Source organism: Ptychodera flava, chromosome 12, assembly GCF_041260155.1.
Source record: "Ptychodera flava strain L36383 chromosome 12, AS_Pfla_20210202, whole genome shotgun sequence".
Classification (NCBI taxonomy): domain Eukaryota; kingdom Metazoa; phylum Hemichordata; class Enteropneusta; family Ptychoderidae; genus Ptychodera; species Ptychodera flava.
In genome coordinates, this window is record NC_091939.1 from 22,665,649 (window position 1) to 22,687,033 (window position 21,385).

At 37.3% G+C, this 21,385-nt stretch overlaps 1 protein-coding gene across 17 annotated transcripts in view; it reads left to right on the forward strand.

Annotated features, from left to right (window-relative positions):
- Positions 1-21,385, forward strand: part of LOC139145411 (CAP-Gly domain-containing linker protein 1-like) — a 57,167-nt gene that overhangs the window by 32,337 nt on the left and 3,445 nt on the right. For 13 of the 17 annotated variants that reach the window (XM_070716562.1, XM_070716568.1, XM_070716563.1 and 10 more), the window contains 13 exons: positions 263-323; positions 1,004-1,108; positions 1,377-1,634; positions 2,041-2,098; positions 2,420-2,571; positions 3,214-3,302; positions 3,631-3,796; positions 6,266-6,481; positions 6,907-7,110; positions 7,597-7,841; positions 8,609-8,729; positions 10,553-10,605; positions 18,651-18,768. In XM_070716562.1, the coding sequence (XP_070572663.1) occupies positions 263-323; positions 1,004-1,108; positions 1,377-1,634; positions 2,041-2,098; positions 2,420-2,571; positions 3,214-3,302; positions 3,631-3,796; positions 6,266-6,481; positions 6,907-7,110; positions 7,597-7,841; positions 8,609-8,729; positions 10,553-10,605; positions 18,651-18,768 (1,846 nt within the window). Of the gene's footprint in view, positions 1-262; positions 324-1,003; positions 1,109-1,376; positions 1,635-2,040; positions 2,099-2,419; positions 2,572-3,213; positions 3,303-3,630; positions 3,797-6,265; positions 6,482-6,906; positions 7,111-7,596; positions 7,842-8,608; positions 8,730-10,552; positions 10,606-15,899; positions 16,000-18,650; positions 18,769-21,385 lie in introns of those variants that run through there. The other 4 variants (XM_070716572.1, XM_070716558.1, XR_011554918.1 and 1 more) reach the window with 4 other exon arrangements.

The following is a 21,385-nucleotide window of genomic DNA, read 5'->3' on the forward strand; positions in this document are numbered from 1 at the left end:
TTGCATCATCCATTTTTGCATCAGTGTATGCAATTGCAAGGGAAGATTTATGGTGACCATAATGTGTAGTATTTATACATTCAATAGATCCACTCATATGCATGTGAATACACCGTACATCTGTTCATAACAAAATAATATCAAATAGTCTTGTTTGGTTCGCTGTTTTCCTGTTCTGAAAATTAAACTGTTTTGTCTGTGAAAGGTGATAAAACTGGGCATCTTGTCCAAGCTTCTGATAATCCTCGTCATTTCTCTGCAGGAAAGTGGAAGATCTCCAGTTCCGACTTGAAGAAGCTGCAATCAGCAAAGATGACCTCAAGGTGAGACAAGGAGAGAAAAATTGGAAAGTCTCACTGACAGAGCCATGATGTGGCTCCCTAAATAATTTGGAATTGATGATCTAGAAACGTTTTCCTTGATTTAAAGTTGACAGGTAATCACATCACTGATATCAGAGTTGCAGATGCTATAAAAATGTACATAAATATTCTTTGAGGATGTTTGTACTTCTTTTTTTGGTAAAGAAATTTGATTCATCATTTGACAAGCAAATAAGCCAGCTGAACAGTCACAACTCTCAAGACTTGTTGAAATACTAATGACTGGAAAAGCTGAAAATGTGAGATGCACTGTAGAAATAATTCAACTTTTTGCTCGTGAGCCAGAAACGCTTTTTAGAAAATTTCAGTGTTCATACAGGGATTTGACATTGGGTCATCCCATGTACTAACCAAGATACTGAAATTATACATGCATAACAAACACAGGACAACTTGTCATTTCATTGACCTGTGTAATACTGAGAGAAATAGGCATTTACACATCACAGAACACTGAGAGAATGAAAAAACAACAAAGCTTCAAAACAAGCAAACGAAATATTACAGAAAGAATGTAGAAATAATCAAATGTGCTCTGCTATGATTTCCCCTATGTGTTAATTATGGAATAAAAACAAAACATGCCTTCTTTTACCTTTCTCTCGTCACTGACAATAAAGGCTGCAAGTCAAGAGGAACTGGCCAGGGTGAAAACACTAGAAGATAGGTTAGTGGAAGAAAACAAGAGAGCTACAAGACTTCAAGAAGAAGTAGATGGTTTTAAAGTAAGTCATCGCTTTGTCTTCTGATACAGCCTTTGAAGATCGCTTGTGCTTGTAGTAAATACTGTGATAAAAAGTACTTTTTACTTTCCAACGGTAGAAACTGCTATACAGATCATTTGAAATTCATGGAATAATTTCAGTTGTTTTGAATTCTGCCAACAGGGGCTGGCACTACACTGTGGTAAACACAATCTTTGCTTTTCATTTTGTGTAAAAACTATTTTACTTGTCTTGACACTGATCCTGTAAACGCTTGCATCCCTTGCAGAATATTCTCGATGAAAAAGATTTCAAGATTGCAGAATTGGAAATGGAAGCCTCCACGTACACGGAGCAGCTGGATGAACTCCAAGCCAAATGCAGAGCAGCTGAAGAGAGAATACAGCAACTAGAGACCTCACAAATGAAAGACAGCGATCTGGGTGAAGAAATCAAACAGAAAATTTCAAGGATAAAGGAACTAGAGACTGAAGTGCTGGGACTCAGTAAAGAGAAAGCTGACTCAGACTGCAAAATATCTGAAGTGGTACGTCATCTGTAGTATACCACCATGTGTGATTATGCTGTCAGTGCTCAGCATTGCAACAGCGCCCTCTAGTGAGGATGATGACTGGAATATTGCAGTTATGAGATGTGACATCGATACAATGGTGAATTTTTTTGATACACATGCATAGAGGATGATGAGGGTTTGTCCAAAATTGTTATGTTGTACTTAATGATGCATGGAGATGTATACAGGGTTGGTCCTGGTATTCTCAGTGGTTTAGTCTGATGCAGAAAGGAGGCAGCGCATACCGGAGTAGAATCAGGAACCTGTTCTGCCTTGTTTTTGCGGCCACTTCAGTTAGGAAATCTTATTCTCTGAGTAAAACAAACTTTATAATGGTTGAGAATCCTAACCATATACTTTCTAAATTTTGTTTGAGCAGAAAGAAGAACTTCAAGAGTCAATAGCTGCAAGACAGAAAATTGAACTGATTGTTGAAGGTAAGATATACTGATTCTTATCATCAGCATTGAAATGTTCCCCATTTGAAGAGGACCTCACCTTTTTTTGGTAGATACCCATGCAAAATACCCCTGTATTCTGCCAGAAGTGTGACCGTTTCCCTGATGAGTGATGCACTGTATATTGGCTGCAGTAGTCAGAGATGAAGAGACACAGCCGTTTTAGCATTTGTCATTAACATCAGTGTTTAGAGTGAGTCTATATACTCCCCTTTTTCCTGCCGGAGCATCCTGAATGAAACACCAGGTGAAAATGTTCTAAAAAGTAACAACAATCCCATATTTTTTTTAATTCTGCAGAGTTACAAAGTAAACTGAGTAGCAAGGAAACAGCCATGAAGAACTTAGACAAAGAATTCCTTGAAGTCAAGCAGTCATTTGCTGAACTTCAAAGACAACTGAAATCAAGTGAAGAGAAATGTGAGCAGCTGTCAAAAGACAAGAGCAAATTGGTAGGTGTTATTCAAGGAGATCTCAGAGTAACGTTTAGCTGTATTCATTTTGCATATTTTTCATTCAGATAGTTTTAAATCAAAAGCACCCAAAGTGTGACCACAGAACATTACTCAAACATTGGTGACAAATGCACAACTTAGATTTTAATGGTAATTTTTGACTTGCAAGTCAATATGACTACCACCAGCGTGAGTACACAAAAGCTGTTACCAGAGTTTTAACAATCAACTGAATCCAATCGCCAAGGTTTGAAATGGTGACAGTTTCAAAGATAATATGGCTTAATGACAGGAATTAAAAAAAATTCTCTGAACATTGGATGGTATTTAATACAGATAGCAAGATGCGAAAAGATACAGCTGACATGACTTTATTCCACATACCTCTGCAACACGCCTCCTACAGGAAGATGTAGTTGTTGATCCATCAACTTTGTGTTCATTCATGGAAACCTTTACCATCAGTTTAAAGTGTCACTCCTCAGCAGATTTGTTGTGTCAAACAAGTGGTGGTATTGTTATACATCTGTCAGATTTCTCATAAGTGTATTCCTCTTTACAGTTCAGGGATATCACTCATGTAGATGTTGAAGCCACAGGAAGGTTGTAATCCCTTTTTTCTTGTGTTTTCTTGCAAAGGAATCTGAAATAGCAGAGTTGATGCGTAATTCAGGAGACAGCTCTCAACAACTCAGTCTTCTCAATGAACGGTTGAGAGCCAAAGACAGGTGAGTCAATAACCGCAACATGTCCCACTCCCATCAGCCTGTGGGCTAGTGGGTATAAAAATGATTTGCTCACCCCTGAATGGTGCTTCTGTGCTTGATTCTGTTCTGGAATGCAAAGGATGCAGGTATACCCAAGAGGTTAAAGGTGGTGGTACAAACAAACCAACAGGTATAACCATGTGTGGAAATACATGTACTGTATCTCTGTGCATGTTTGTGCACATGGTTTTGCTTGTACCATGGCCCACTCGAATTCAAGATTTAAACAATTGATTCAAGGAAGAAAGCATTCATAACAACAGCAGAGTTTATCTTAATCTCCCCACAGAAAATTAGAAGAACTCCAAGACTCTGTCTCCAAGGCATCGCTTACTATCAGCAAACTGAACGACACAGTGGCTCACAGTAAAGCAGAGTCCCAGAGGGAGATTCAGGCCTTGAATGAAAGGCATGAAGAAAATATGAATGAAATGAAAAAGGAAGCAGATACAATGGTAAGCATTTCACTGCGATAATAATTTAAACCCATGCAGCTCCAATTGATCAAAGATAAGATATGACAAGGTGCTCAACATTATTCATGCAGTCGTGAGTCAGTGACAACAAGACAGAAAGTTGGTTATCCCAATGATTTGCTACCTGTTGAGTGTGCTGATATTACTACGTACAGAGATACTCACCACTTTAGTCCTCGTTCATGATACATTTGAGACCATTGTGAGAGTCGCGCCAGTGTTTTGAGTGGCATCTGTCATGTGGCAAACGTTCCTTCGATGGGTTATCAATAAAGATTACCGATACAAGGTATCACATAGGTATAAAAAGTCATTCTGACAAGTGTCCATTACAGTGAGTACAAAGATATGGTTTTTGCCACTACCGTACAAGGTAAAGAGATCAGGACTTGTGTATTTTATGATCATCTCATGCTGATTTCAGAGGAAATGCTGCTATGATCTAACTGCGTTTTCTATTATGTAAATAGGGCTGGTTACAGAGTAAAAATGTAAGGTGTTGGGTCCTATCACTTGCTATATACTTATAAAAAATATCCACCTTTGTATTGGAGCCATCATTGTTGTTGCATAAATTATATGTAATGCATGCAAACTATTCAAATGCATTGATATACCTGTTTGGTTGCGTATCTCGGCAAAACCTGCATATAGTGAGCAGTACTAGGAGTGTTAAGGTGTCCCTTGAGCTACGGATGTGTAGGCCACTTAGCGTACTAGGTAGAAGCATAGTATAATTCAGCATACATGTAACTGCATTATGTTTTGTTGCCAGGCGCTTATGATAACTTCTACGTGTTTAAAAACAAACGTTTACTTGTCTGTGTGGCAGTCAGGTGATTCAGCAACATTTACTGTGTAAGACATGGATACAAAGAATTTCAAAAGTGCCTTATAGGGGTGACATATTTTGCATTTAATTCTTAGTTTTTTGCTTCCAATTTGTAAGTGTGACTTTCTCCTTGTTTATATATGAAATTTTTACCTTCTATCAAAGAATTAAGAAATTGGCAGAAAACCAGAAAATCTGACAGTTTGTTTGCAGTTTTCACAAAGTAAACATTTGCATATTTTGAAGCTGCATGCAGGAGTGTTATCCTTCTTTTGTATAAAGTTCAAATTTCAAACAAACTGTTACTGTCAAAGTTTTTCCACAAACACTCAGCAGTTTACAGACTTTCCTACAGTCTATCAATTTATACTTCAGAGTACACACGCCCACGGACATATCATCACTACCTCATGCTTGCTCATTCTATACCTTGTGTTAATTATCCTCAACACATCCTCCACCGCCTGTAGTTTTTGCAACATCAGCTCACTTGCTTTGGCTGTTGTAATAACCAGTAGAGCTGTAACTTAGGCCAGGTCCACCATAGTTTTGTTATATGTCCAGATATATCTGTTTACTATTCAGATGCATACTGGTGAATCCTCAATTTCTGAATATAGTGTAATAATGGAAAAATACTCAGTGTAATAGTGATAAATACTCATATTTTGAAGCTGGTCATAAGACCAGGGTCTGAAAGCTCTAGGAAAGTCCTTCTAAGCCCTTGAATTTTTAAGCCTCCTTGAAAGTCCTGGAAATATCCTTGAAAATGAAATTTACATTAGCTCTGGAAAGTCCTAGAAATTTGATAATCCACCAAAAATTTTTATCAATGACAAGATGATCAGTCTTGATATCATAAAAATGATATGTAAAACGATATATAAAAATGGTGTATTGTTAAAATGACAAATGGAAAATGATATTTTTGACTGGAAATGGTAAAATTGATAAGAAAGTCATTAAAAGTTCTTGAATTTGAAGTGGCTTTGAGTGTATGGACCCCTGTATGACAAATGGGACAGCTCAGAAACTTGACTATCATACACGTTTACAACAACGATATGGACTTATAGAACCCAAGTTATGGCTACTTGCTAAGCTTGTGATCTCTTTGCTTTGCAGCATCATAAAATTCTTTTGCTTGGCTCTAAATTTCCAATGCTTTTGCCATTTTGTTATCCAAATAGCCTGAGTTTTGTCATGACAGTCACAAATAATTTCCATTTATTTTTTTTTACACCTTCAGGAAACAGAGGAGGTCACTTACCTCTAAGCATTTTTTATTTCCGTCCTTTGTACATCACTCTTCTTTCCCAACCACCTCCCCATCCCCCCCGCCCCTTCAGTGTTTCTCATTCTAAATACAACCCTTCTCATATTAATGTAAACATTTCTGATACGTTATATTCACCTAACATTTTCTCTCAGTCATCAAAATTGTTCGCAATTGCATGTGCATAGCTCTTCACTCTCTTCAACATTTCTTCTCACTTTCTCAGCCGAACATACTCTCTCCTCTTCACCGTACACACTGCCACCCTCTGTTGTATATTTTCTGTTAATTTGACAAAACCACCTTTTGTTGGGTAAATTTTGCTTTCTTAAAAATCTAGCAAGCTGAGCTGCAGAAAGCCCATGCCAAGATCGCCAGGCTCACCGAGGCACATTCCAAGGAGAGAGAGCAGCTGGAAGACAGCCGGAGTCGGGACTTGGACGAGTTGAGGCAGAAACTAGCCAGGAGAGAGGGAGAGTTCAAGGAGTTGTCAGACCAGCACAATGCATTCAATAAACTTATCGAGCAGCTTCAAACAGAAAAGGACAAATACAAGGTGAGAGACCGCCAAGCTGTATCTCTAAAGATTACATGTACATCACAAATAAGTGATAAAAGTGACAAGTATGTCCTGCACCTGCTCAACTGAATAACACTAGGCCCAGTCTTTATCATCAAAACATTGCTGCATTAAGGGGTCCTCTCAAAGCATTTTTAAACAACTTGACCCTATAGGATTATATTGATTTGGACAGTTTTCTAGCATGACCCTAGATGAGCCCCTCCATCCCGTTTACATCATCATAAGTCTGACTTGCATCGTAGAATCATAGGGTCATGCCAAAACTGTGCAATGAAAGAGTGAAATCTTGAGTATAGCTGTCTAGCATCTGAGCATGCTCAGTTCGTCATGTTGAACATTGTGGAATGCAGTGGAATACTATATCTGTAAAAACAATATTACATATTAAATGATTTCAGAATGAAAAGGAGAAAGCCCAGAAGGCGTACAAAGCAACGATCAAAGAAAGAGACACCTTGAAGGAAGAGAAGGAAAGGGCGTTGGTGGACATCGCCAAGCTGGAGGGCCAACAGCAACTATTCCAACTTGAAAAGGATCATGCAGGGAATAAAAAGAAACAACTTATAGAAGAAAAAGAAAGACTTGAAGAAGAGAAAAATAAGGTATGTTGAGCAATGCAGATGAGAGTTACAGAAAAGTGTAGTAGGCATATACAAAGTTTGTGTGCCACTTACAGAAATCCAGTGTTCATGTACTGGATATTTACTGAATACTTTAATTCCATGAACTTCAAGAACTTGTAAGACCCGTTTACAGAAAAAAACTGACAAACTGAATGGTAAACTGATCTGAAAATTGAATATTGCTTGTTGAACCTTGCAGACATGCAGATGAACACATTCATGTTCACAACCATATGGTCACATGGTTAAGAGGTAGCCTGACTGAGCGGTGTTATTTGCTGGTATTGTTGACAGCATACACACATTACTGTTTACCTTTTGTACAGGAACTTTTTGTCCATGGAGTAAATGATTAAAATGGTTGAAAGCATTTCCTTGTAATATGTAACAATATGTGCAGAAACTTTGGACTGCTTTACATTTGCACATTGTGTTTTCTCATGTTCCCAATTCCTGTTAACCCAGATCAACAAAGAGCTAGAGGAGTCCAAGACAACGCAAAAACAGCTACAAGAGCAGAGGGACATTGCCATGAGGGAGAAAAACGAAGCCATCGCCAAGAGCCAGCAGAGTCAGATGAAAGTACACGCACTGGAGGAGGAAGTGGAGAGGCAGAAAAAAGACGTGGAGAAATTCCGGGACATGTACGGAAAGAGCAAAGAGGAGAGCCAGCATGGGGCACAGAATATGACAGATTTACAGGTCCAACTGTAAGCGTTTTCCTTGTTCCAGAGATTTTGTGCAGTTTTTTGGCCAGATTTGATTTGAAGATGCGTTTCTTGATATCAAAATCTTAAACATATGAAAATCAGGAAGGTGAATCGGTAGGATACTTTATAAGTATTGTGTGAATATTCAGAAGGCAGTTGTTACCAAAAGATACACAGAGGAGCAAAACATGAGGTTTTTTCCATCAGAAAAATAGAATCTTTGTATGCATAGGTATATTGTGTGTTCATGGGTGCACTACCATTGTGTTTATAATCGTCATCCATGATATATCTGATTATGTAACCCTTTGAGCGCTGTAATTTTTCCCACTAAAATTTTAGTGCATCATTTTACCAATTTTTACGAATTATTGTGCAATAATTTTGATAATTGTGGACCAAATGGATATCACATTTCATTACCTACCAGTATATTTTTGTATCAAAATCTTGGCAAATACCTGAAAAAAATTTACTGGGTTATATTGTGTATAGGCAACAAAAACTGACTTTGGCGCTCAAATGGTTAATGTCTAAATGCATAGAACTATCTATCGTAATAGAAGATGTGAATTTAGGAATTCTCAATCTTATATATACAATTTTACATGTCATGTTTACTCTGCCTGGCATGGTATGGATTCACTTTAGACATTTTGTTTACTTTTTTGTTTGTGCACAATTTTTTGCCTGTAACCAGTGTCAGAGAATATCCGTGGTTATTCATTTGTTTTGTCTTTTGTGCTGTCAATGATAACACCCAACAGAGAAGGAGCGCAACATTTGTTAGAGGGGACAAAGCGAAAGTTATTAGAAATAGAAACGGACAAGAGCAACATCCAACAAGAGCTTCGGGAATATCATACAGTGAAGGAAGAAAAACAACAGGTAAACAAGTGTTGAAATAAACAAAACATATTTTTTTTTGTTTTCAAGTGTTGGTAATGTAAGGGTTAAATCACTGCATGGTGATGGATAGTGAAGCTAAGTCTGTCTGTCTGTCTGTCTGTATGCGTCCTGTGTTTTGTCATCTGGTAGTGGTGTTTTACGTTTATCTAACAGTGTGTTCACCACAGTAATGCATGTACTGGCCACAGAATTGCTGTTTCATTCGTCCCATGTTTCTGTTCTAGTGTTGGTTAGTTTTATGTTCACATACCATGCCAGGTTGTCTAGGAGGGGAAATTGAAAGGTTCATCGACCTAAAAAGGTCATTTCAATCCTCCACACAGAAATTGATAGTGTCAGCCGGTGCAGATTTTGGTCAACGTCTTGATTGGGGCAGTCCAGGTGCTGACACGGACTGCAGTTATTTGTATGTCTTTGCTTAACCTTCCTTCCCTTGTATCTCTCTTACAACAACACAGGAAGAACAATGCTAGCGCAATGAAAGTCCAGGTTTGTCAACTAAACCCATAGGGGGAATATGTCCTTGTTTTGTCATCAAGAACATCAGTGTTTCATGTCTTACCATTTCTGTTTTGTCACACATAGTCATTTGTCTGATTCGATTCATACCACCACGATAGCTGCAGTAGTCTGATTTAGTTCAATACCCTCATGGTCAGTGTTCACCGCTCCAGTCTTTCATGAACCTGTCCTCTTTAAGCACTTTGTCTGTGCAGTATATTAGTCAATGAGACGTCCTGTTATATGTAGCTGTAGACAATGTGGATGTGGGAGAGGACAGAAAGATACAATTTACTGTCATATCTTTTTCATATTAGAGCATCTTTCAGCCTCGATTTCCAGTGAAATGTAGTACATAGGTGGTGAATTCCTAACAAATGTGAAAACAATATATATGTTAAAAATATCACCTCATGCAACTGCATTTGCACTCATCTGCTAGATTTTGGATATAAAATGCAAGACGGACCAGATACACACCAAACGCCAGTGCTCAAATGTTATACTATCATATTACCAACAGACAAACAGAACCTGTATAGCCCTTCCAGTCTGACAGAGAAATAGATGAGCCATTGCTTCTGTTTTCATATGCCAACAAGTTCAAACTGACAAGCCTTTTTGCAATGCAGTCAACAAAGCATAATGTGTCTTGGTCACAAACAGTGTACCATAATGCAAAGTTCTTCATAATTTGACAAGAAGTGTTTGAAAAGTGCAAACTGAGTGACATAGGAAATAATTTTTCTGCCTATACAAAAATACAGTGTTGTTTTTGTCAATACCAAGACTAGTAGGCCTCTGGATTTGATTATCCGCCCTCTAGAAGTTACCTGTGTCAGTAAGACTGGGAAAAAAATTCAATGTGGATAGCTCATGATTTAAGGTCGGTTTGATTTGAACGAGAAATGAGAATGGGAAAAGGAAAAGAAAACACTGGCACAACAGGGACAAGTTAAACCTGTTCACCCCTAATTGCCTGTCAACAGGTCCACAGTCACCTTTGATAACAATGGGTTAGGGCCAAACCATTGTGGTGAAAGGGTTAAAAAGTGCAAGTAGTGAACCAACAGTAAGATAGCAAAAGCTGAAGAGGGGTCTCATAGTTTGAACAATTGGAACATCGTGCTTCAACTAGACAGCTTGGCATGGTATAGTCACCTACAGTGTATCTCAGCATATTTGTTTTATGTCTGTCCAAAATTGTCTGTGTTTTGTTTTCTTTTTTCGTTGTGACTGTGACTGATTGCTAGCTTCTCTGTCTCTCTGTTCCTTTTTTTTTTTTTTTTTTGTTCTCTCAGCTTGAAGAGGCACACACCATTTTGAAGAACCAATTAGAGGAACTAAAGAAGAGGTACTGCACCAATTACACAGCTATACGTCACCCTCACCCCTACCCTCCTTATAGCATTCAGTAGTCTAGATAAGAAACTAATCTGTAATGTAACATGCATCTTGTAGTATCAGGATTTACACGCTTGGGCTAATCTCGTAAAACAGCGTCTCTCTCGGTAGCGTTCACACGTCTGCTTCCCCAACCGTCATGCATTTTGGTGTGTGCATCCCTGGAAAGGATTGCCGTGTGTCTCTGGGTTCACCCCTGGAATGGATTATGAAATTGTTATGAACGTATTTGTTAAGGTGGTTGGAAAGGCTAGAGCGTCAGTTATAAATGTCAACAAAACTATTAAAATATAAAAGTAGTCAACATTCTCTGTGGAATAAAAAAAACTAGACATTTGGGCACAAAGGCATTGCAGAGTTATAGCCTGTTAAAACTTCTGAAAAACTGACCAAATAACAAGAAGTTGGGGAGTCCTTAGTATTAGGTCCCCTAGCTTTTAATAAAATGTTTGAAAAGGGAAAGTCATTGTTTGCTGTTTTTCAGGAAAGTTTGACAAGGTCGTGCTGCCATTCAGAGTGAGTGACTGCTATTGTAAATGCATTTTTAGATTCTTTGAGTGTCAAAGAGGTGTCAAAAGTGAGATTAACCAAAAAACACTGCTCTATGACTTCAAAAGAGGGGTGCAAATATGACTTGTTTTCAACATTTTTGACAGAATAACAGTTTTCCTACATAATTGTATACCAATTTAATCCAACTTTGAAATGAGATATGAACATGGAATTTTTACAGCCTATTAACAAGGTTACAGATAAGATTTGTACGGCACAATTTTCCTGTATTTGAAGTACTTTTGAAAAATCACATTTTGAAATTTGAAAGAATTTGTAATAATTTTTTGATATATAAACCCTTGTAAAATCATAAAAACAAATTTTATTTACAAATCCTGCCGTACAAATCTTACAATAAATAGTGTCAACATATTTATAACTAATTTGGTAATATTAATACTATCCAATTATTATTAAATTAAAATATGTAAAAAAAATATGAAAATTAAATTTTAATATTGATTGGTGTCATATTTCAAAATCATGGCTGCAAATATACAATTTTTAAATTCTTTGGAGAAAATATTAACTAAGGGAGATATCCTGAAAATTTGAACTAAATATCTTGATTCTAACACTTGAAACTTGACATTAACTCTGAGAAAAGAATTGGTGCAAAAATAGCCTTTCCAACCACCTTAACTCTAGCACCAACCTCTACAGTGACTTCATCCATCAATTGTAACTAGTCTAGTCTGATGTAATTTTGTTATGTATAAGGATTGTAACCTAGGCTGTTCTCTGTTAGGTTGTGTATCTGATATATATATATATATATATAAATATATATATATATATATATATATATATATATATATATATATATATATTATATATATATATATATATATATATATGCATATATTACATGTAGATAAGCACAATAAAACAAGTGTATACTCTGCCTTGGCAAGGGTGAGCATATCCATTGGTGCAAGTTTTATCTAAAATTTAAATCAGTGAATTTGTGTTTCAAAAGAATCAGTCCAATTACACCTCTATTGAAGTCAACGGAGCTCATGAGACTGCCACAATCACAGTCCCAATTGTCAGAAATTATTTTTGCCATATTGGTTCTGTCCTTTTTCAAGTGGCTATTACCCTGCAGCAGGAAACTGGTGAGCTGCTGAAACTGTAGTGTTTAATTAACCCCTTTGAGCGACAAAGTCAATTTTTGTCTCCTTTAGAAAATATACTCCAGTCAATATTTTTCAAATTTTATCAAAATTTTGATAACAAACCGTAGCCAATGAAATGTGATGTCCATTTGGTCCAAAATTATAAAAATATTACAGAAAAAATCGTAAGAATTGGAAAAAAAGTGTTGCACTAAAATTTTGGTGAGAACAATTACAGCACTCAAAGGGTTAATGAGCTAAAAATTTTGAGTTTCTGGTTGCTGTGGTGCTCCTCTTTTATGACACCGTCAGTGAATTACTATTCCACTGTCTATTGGACAAGAGAATTCTTCCACAGGACTAGCTAATTAGATTTCAGAATTGCGTGGTTTCTTCTGATTTTGACCTGCGGACCGCAAGATAATGGACTTGCTTATTCCTGCCTTGTATACACTGTACATACACACCGTACACTGCATGGATACACTGACTGCACAATGTTCTTTGTACACACTATATACTATTTATATGTACATGTGTAGATTGTGTAGCTTGTTCTGTGGTAGTCTATAGTCTTCTGTGTAATAATAGCAAATGCAATGTGTACGTATAGTGTTGTAAAAATGCACCAAGTCTGTAAACATCACTGTTGATACCACTGCAAGCCATAGTAGTATGTAAAGAGATTGGGGATATCAGTCCTCCCTGTGAATGTCAAGTTCACAAGTGCTCAAGTTTATTGGCTTATTATGTACACAAATGAAAAAAAAGGAACTTTCTCCAATTTGTGTTGTTGTCAAGTTTGATGCTATTTCTCCTGTACGTACATGCACAACTCTGCAAGAGATGTCAGATTCAATAAGGCAAGGAAGGACTGATGACCAAGCTCTGCATGTTTGCTAACAAGTGTGTGCATATGGATTTTCAAAACTGATGATGAAGCTATATCTGAGATGTCATGACAAGTGAATGCACAGATTCACGCAAACTTTGGAAACCTTTTACATTTATCTGCCAGTGCATTACCGTTAGAAATGACATTGCTTCAAACTGAAGTTTGATGATTGAGGGCAGTGTTGTAGAAAACGGGATGAAATTTCATTTTTGGAGGGGAAAGAAAGGGATGACAGTAACACCATTCTGATTTCAATTCCAAACTGGTCTCTCTTGCCATGACATCTCAGTGATAGCTTACTCATGAGAGTTAGTGCCAGGTTCTCAATTTGTGAAACTCTTTGAAATGTAGAAAAGTGATATTTGATGCAGAAATTTGTCTCAGATTGTCCACGCACAAGGAGATCCTTACATGTAAATATAGTCTCAGTCTTGTCACTGTTATTGTCTTTCAAAATTTTTGGAATGAACTTCAAAAGAACTACTAATCAAAAAGTTGAATGTTACAAAGGTTCGTAAAATAACCACAAAATCAAAAGAAGTGAAGTTCTTAATTTGGTGAAGGCTCAACCAGATTTTGTGAGTCATTTACGTGCCATAATATTCATAATGTTCTCCCTACTGAAGCTGTCACAAATTTATGTTACCATTTGTCAAAACTACTGCAACTTCCAGTTTTTTCAAGTTGAATGTTTCAAATTAGGCATGGCAGCCATCATGACATTAAGCATTTGAATGTTTGTACGGGCAAGTAGCATCTTCTGGATAGCTTTCATCAGCTGGTTCCTCTGCATTCAACAGTTATGGAAATGTATTTTTGTGCCCCGAACCATGATGATATCCAGAAGACTGGTAACTGCTCTGCAGTGATTTATTTAGATGTATGTTCTGAGAGCCTGGCACTCTGATTTGCATGCAAAGTCCCACCTTTTCCCTGTGTGCAGAACTGTTGAGATAAATTGCTTGAGTTTGCCGTTCCGAAAATACATTTGACCCTGCACAGCCCCAATTCCCTTCAGATTTGTATATATATGTACAAATTTGTTACAATTGGGGTTGTACAGAAACCAAAAGAAATACTACATAATAATATATACATTGAAACCTGTCTACTAGGGACACCAATGGTACAGAGGACCTTATGTAAATGTCTCAATTACAGCTGTAGTTTAATTTGTCAATTGAAAATTATCAGCAATGTATTGGAGAGATAAATTCATAGTGGTCAGATGTGACCACAGAGGTGTCCATAGCGGCAGCTTTCAATGTAAAATTACAAGACTGTGAAAGCCAAACCTATTAAGTGCTTTGTTGTCGTAGAATTTTATTTTTCATTGCTGAGTGATGGAAGATGATGTGAACAAGTAAATTGAACAAACAGCCACATGAATATTCACAAAATTTTTCAGAATATCTTTCTATCCACTCATCAATCTAAAGTACTACAACAAATATGTTGCAAACACATCACTTTTCTTAGTTCTGTTTATAAAGAAATTCAATACTATTCTGACTGTACATATAACAAAATCAATTTATACCAGTCCAAAATTTTAATCTTTCTGTATGCTGCTTTGTCTGGTGAAAAAAGGGAAACATCTCACAAGTTTAGCAATTGCAAAAGCTGTATCACTTTTTTGTGATGCAAGTGTTGAAGGTATACTGTCACCTGTTCCAATTTTGCCACAGTTACCATGGAAAGAGAAAATCTAACCAATCGCAGATTTTAAGTTGATGGCTGCTTTTTAAAAACAGCGCCCTCACATGGGCATTTTGAATACCAAGGAACGCCCCTTTGATCATATGTAGGCATATTTAGATTACAGGTGACTGTATACCTTTAATATAAAGTAACCATGGTATTGTCACTAATCCACATATTTTTTTTTTGAAAAGTCACCATACCACAGAGTGACTCATGTTAACATATTCCGTATAATTTCTCTTATTCTCGGGGCATTTCTTCACTTTCTCTGCTCTGATGAAACCCTAACACACACTGTCATCGGTAAGCCAACACCTCATATATATATTACGATTTTCAGTTAACCATGAGTGAAATAACCCGCAAACGACAGCTTCTGGCTCCATCCCGTACACTCTCCGTCCAGAGTGTTACGGTCAAAGCTGGTCATGTCAAGATATTGTATACAAATGACGTGAGCAAAGCCGTGTTCCCAGCAAGCTGCGGTTTATGACATGAAAAAATCTTTGCATTGTATGACCCGCATCACCTGATGGATCTCTGTGCCGTGTTTCTATTTGAATTTTTTTTCTCTCTCTCTCTTCCCTGATTCTAACTACCCACCACACGACCCTGTGCTTATCAGAGTGGAATGCATGCACAGAACACCTCACACCAGGGTAGTCTAGTGTTTGAACTTGTCAGAGACACAGCAAGGCAGAAACCAAGAGAGCCATGAGTCTACAGCCAAACTGTCACAATGCCCGTGCATGTATATGAACGAGTTGATAACAGTCAAAACGAGAAATATTGTCGTTTTTTAGCATCATTACTCAAAAAACGTGCATGCCAGAAAGTTACACCGTAAGATTAATACGCGATATTGATAAAAGAAATGATGATAACTCACTGTAACCGAGAATGGGAGTTCTGACTGCATCCCTCTTTTATCTTTCTGTCTTTCTCTGTCTTTGCCTATTTCTAGTGCCCTAGACTGGACCTACTGGAAGTGGGTGTAGTTGCCATGTGTGATAACGTGATGAACTAACGCTTACATTGACTCATGTAATTGCACCAACCTACTTTTCAGCAGGTATCCTCCCCCCTCCTGTCTTACAGTACTAACAGTCTGTCAAATGTCTCATCTCACGCTATATTCACTAATATTTTTTTGATCCGTGTTCCCATCAGCTGGTCATTCATTCACATGCAACATTGCAACACCCTCCATTGCAAGCATTGTGCATTTTTCATTGGTGACATTGTTGATTTTGTTGTAAAATTGCTTTTTTACAGCTTTCCTTTCCCATCAAAGACCGTGTATATGTTCTAATACTTTGCCATATCTGTACCAAATGTGTGTAGCAATTTAAAAAGAAGGCAAATCTTATTTTGCTTGTCTGTTGGTAGAGGTGAACTTAGAAAAAGATATTAAATCTGCTATCTGTGTTGCTCGGTAGAGACTTGTCCGTCAACTGTGTTACATGGTTGCTTTCCTTTTCTATGTAAATTTGAAAAAAAAGCAAATGTACAACCTTATCAGTTCTATGTCTGGTGCTACTATCAGTTCTCTTGTTGCATAGTGAATAGCAATGTTAGTTTTTATGTGTAGAGCAGTTCATGTGTTATAAAGGGCAGCACAGATAAACCAACCACCAAACATGCTCATTCTTAGATTTGTCGGTACCAGTTACCAGCTTTCTTGTGGGCATTGTCGATATGATAGTTCTCAGACCAACAGATTGAAACAATTCATTGTGATTGTAAAGAGTCATTTTCTTTATCGGCACTGACACAGGAATAGAGAACCCAATGAACTCTGTTACTTCAAAAATGTAGGATTTATTACACAAGCTAATGTTTTCACTTCCAAACTATGTAAAATCATGTTCGGTTAGGGAGTGACACTGTCCATTGTCGTTCCCAGTTTAATTTAGCTGTTTAACTATCCTCCCCCGTATTCCTTGTGTCCAGGGTAACACAGTCAATATAGAAAACCAAAACTGCAGTAGTGTTTGAGTTCTGTAAGAAATTACTTAAAATTGACATCTCTCTTCTAATTTGTTGAGTACCAACAGAATGTAAGAATGTGCATGAATATTGTACTCTTTCTGTTTCAAAAGAAAAACACATCACAACTCGGTACAAACATGGAAAATATTGGTATAGATTAACATGTAACATGTTAAAATTGCTGTAGTTGATAGTAGATGCACTATGTGTAAACATGTATTTGGTCATTCTCTTGATAGCCGAGTAGTCATACTGGCCGAGCAGTGAACGTAAATTCACAAAGTCTTATAGCCCAGTGATATTTGCTGACTCAAAAAGACTCTGCACAAAGGATAAATGATATGATACAACCACATTGAAATACAATAAAAGTTTGTTGCAATGGATACTTTCATGTAGGATGTAGGTGGTAGAGTTCTGATCTTGCAAAACTTCATTTGTCCACCTCAGTATAGTGAGACCGTTGATATATTGTAAGATCATGAGATTAGCAGCCACCAAGGTGCCCAGCATTCTCCACAAGGAAGACCTGATTGATGTTAGGGTGTTTGGCCAGAACGTTTACTCTGCTGTCATCTGAATACCAGATAAAAGAACTCTGAATAAAGCCTTTGATTCTGTGCTGTTTGATTACCTGACAGAAATGTACTACAAACATATTGCTCCTTCCAAGTGTCTCTATTTGATTGTGAAGTAGTTGACGTTTCACCTCCCAAAACTGCAAAACGTAAATGAATTCTGTCTTCTCTGATGAAAGCACATGTATCGCACGCTATCATTGATTTGTTGGTTCAAGTTCATGAAAGCGCCCGCAGTTTAGTGTAGATGATTATTAGCCTGTCTACTGCCCTCTCTCCCTCTTATGTTCTAACCCTGTAGTTTCCAGTGGTATTGTTCAAAACCATTGACATGTATCCACATATAGGTATATGTAAAAAGGCTAAGCTGAAATACAACCAAAGGTGATCAGTCTGCACCAGAACGATAGCTGATATTCTGTGTTGTGGGAACAACATTGAAAGAAATTTATTGATGTGTTGGAAACTTATTTCCAGTATTGTATTACAAAAAACCCCAAAACTTCAGGGATGTTTCATAGAATAGAAACATTGCACTCAAATTTCATAGCTTTACAGTCATCCCAGACACGAATTTGTTGCAGTTTGATCTGATTTGGTTGTAGGATATCAGCACTGTCTGTACACCTCAGTGTCCGTATTGTCTGGGTTGGTCAAATCAAAACAGACATGGCAGGCTCTATAATATGGACAAAAATATTTAGTTATTCATCTGTTCAATTTCAGTGTTGGAATATCTGGTACTCTCAAAATGAAAATGACAAATGAAAATGTATTGTCGTTGGTTAGGGTCAGGGTTAGCAAGTTTTTTCATGCCCTAAGAAAATCTTGAATGACACAACACTTCTTAATTAGAGTCTAATTGCAGTGTTACAATATTCATCCATTCTACAATTGTTCAATAATTTTTAGATTGTCGAAATCAACCAATTGAAAAAGCAAACAGTTTAAGGATGATAAATTGTGTTAAAAGAGTGGCAAATTACAGTGTTAATTGAAAAAAAAGTGTTAATTACACCTAGACCACTCCTTCTAACCTAGAGCTGCTGTCTTGAACTTTGACCCTACCCCATGCAAACACTGGGAATTGAATTCAGTTTTAGTCCTATATCCAACTCAGATTCTTACCTGATATTTTTCATTTTATTCTCAGGGAAAACAATCTTAGAAAAGAATTTAATAACGACCGGGAATCTTTACAGCAAAATTTAGATGCAACCAATTCTTTAATTTTACAAAAAGAGAAAGAAATTGAAAGACAGAAAAGTGAGGTAAGATACACCTTCCAGTGTTTAAAAATTTTCTCTGTTCTTGCAGTTAAGGTAGTATGCGCCTCAAAAATGAAAGACAAACTTTTGCTCTAACTCTCAATGAAACATTCAACCATTCTTGTACCAAATCAAGAATAAAGATCAGGGGTCACCGTGTAAAGTTTGGTATGAGAGAAACAAATTACCCAACATTTTGCAATATTTGACATCCAAAATGGCCGCCATTCCTATGTTAAGTCTATGAGGAAATAAAATTTTTGATTTCCAAAAAACCTAAGTGAATATTTTTCTTACTCCAAGAGTTAAAAAAAATGAACACCCACAAGTAGTAGATCAGGAAAGAATTGTAAAAATTTGAGAGTCCAACTACATGTCCCCGAGGTGCATACTACCTTAATAACAGTACATATATCTGTTAAAGCATAGACAGTAGAACTACTGTCTATGGTTAAAGTACTTGATTTACATGAAAAAATGTTACATAGTACTAAGACTTCATTCAACTTCACACATATCTGCTGTGTTTTTCGATCTCTAAAAATACAGCAACATGTATGCAGCTTGTACAGAAATCAGTGACGGTTTCTACAGCAGAGTGACTGCATCTGTTGAGAAACCACCGATAAAGAAACCGATATCCTTTTGAGTGATGAAATTCACATTCAAAGATTGATACAATAAGAAAATTCAGAATTCATAGTTAAATAGTCTCAGTAGATGTTAGTCAGAATCTTTCTCATGTTTCTCATAAAAATGAACTGTTCATCCTCTTAGATGAGATCTAAACATTTAGAATTTATAGAAGTGTCCGAGTACATGTCAATCATTATCCTTAAATTTTCTGAAATCAATTAAAAATTTTGATTTCTGCATATTTAGAGGGGCTCTGTTCAAAGCACAGTAATTTGTGGATAATCTTTTCAAATGTCCTTGGGGTATGCAGCCACCCTAAATTGATACTCAAACCAGCAATCCTTTTTCAATAAAGCTATTTCATTGAAACTTTGCCTATTACATCTGTTTCATTCAACATGACCATTTTAAATGTGAAAGTAGTCAATTTCATGATCAAGCTCATGTGCTAGGCCCATGTCAGCCTAATGATAAATATATGCCGAGTTCAAAGCTGTACAGGGCTTCAACCAAGATGACAAAAGAACCATGATACCACTTAGCATCACATAATCTAAGTATTAAAGTTGCAATATGGATCAAAATTGTCGATTTTTTTTCGTAAAACTAAAGCAAATAGACCATACTACGTTGAAGTACTCTTCTTAGCTAAGCCTCTTACCAATCCTGACACACAAATACGTTCATTTTGATACGTTGCGGCCGCCTAGAAAAGCTGTTTTGTAAACAAACTTTCAAAACAAAAACATTGGCGTTTTCTGCTGTCCACGTGACAAGTACAACCAAGAGTGATGACGTCGCACTGGAGTGCACGTTGGAGGGGCGATGTTGTTACGCTGACAGAACTTGACATACATGATGATAATTCATTGTAAACTTTGCGTTTGCCTAACTTTGACAGCATCACAATGTTTCAGAAATATAAGTATATCGATATGATAAAGTACAGCTCTACAAAAGATTGTGTGATTGATTTTTCTCACCCATATACATGTATGTTAGTGCCGCACCGTGTGCACCTACTGTGTACGTTCGATTGATCGTCCAGACCACGTACACCGATCTGGTTGTGTTCACCGCGTGCCTGACAGCGTTTCCGCAATCATCTCCCCGTTGCATGTTGTTATATTTTTCATGTTAAAAGGCGATGTATCTGCACGCTATATTTATTTGAAAGCTTTGCCCACTTCAGTATCATCCACCACTGCAGAAGTTCGGCAACTGTCTTGTCAGTCTGATCTTGCATGGCCATGTCAGCGCGTCCATCGATGCATCGAAATGAGACCATGCCATGACATGTAATGATGGAGACTGCCGTCTTTCTTTGTTTCCAAAAAATGCATATTTGACCTGAAGGATATAGATTATCAATGAATGCTAACAGATCTAAGTTATTTCCTTGCGGGGGGACTATGGCCCGGTTCACATTACAAATCGTGGGGTCCGCACGGCCACGGTGTTGGTAGGTCGGTGTTGCCCGAGGAAACACCGCTGGCTAGCAAAGTTGATCATCACACAGTGGCGACGTTGGTGTTTTCGAGAGAAACTGTAGACAGAGTCTGCCTCCTCGTCGTGGTGCAGTAGTCGCGTGTCACTCATTTTCTGGTTCCATCTTTCGATCTGGCCAAACAGTGTTTATTTTGCCAACATTTTTGGCCAATTTCTTCCATTTTGCAAGGCCGAATCAGTCAGCAGAGACCCAGGGCGCGGTCAGACCTGACCGCTTGCCCGTGGGAAGGCTAGCTAGGCATGTTGACACGATGTTGCAATTTCATAAACCGTTACCATGAATCAAAAACGCATGCGTACATATTCAAATAGTAAAAATGACGTTTCAAATTCTGTGCTTTAATCTCGCAAACAGTACGTACCAAAACAGCAATTTATTCGGTAATTAAATCAATTTACTCAAATTACAGTCATCCCCGTGTTCCTGTTAATGGTCGAATCTGCAAATGAAATTGTTGTGGATTTTTCTATAAAG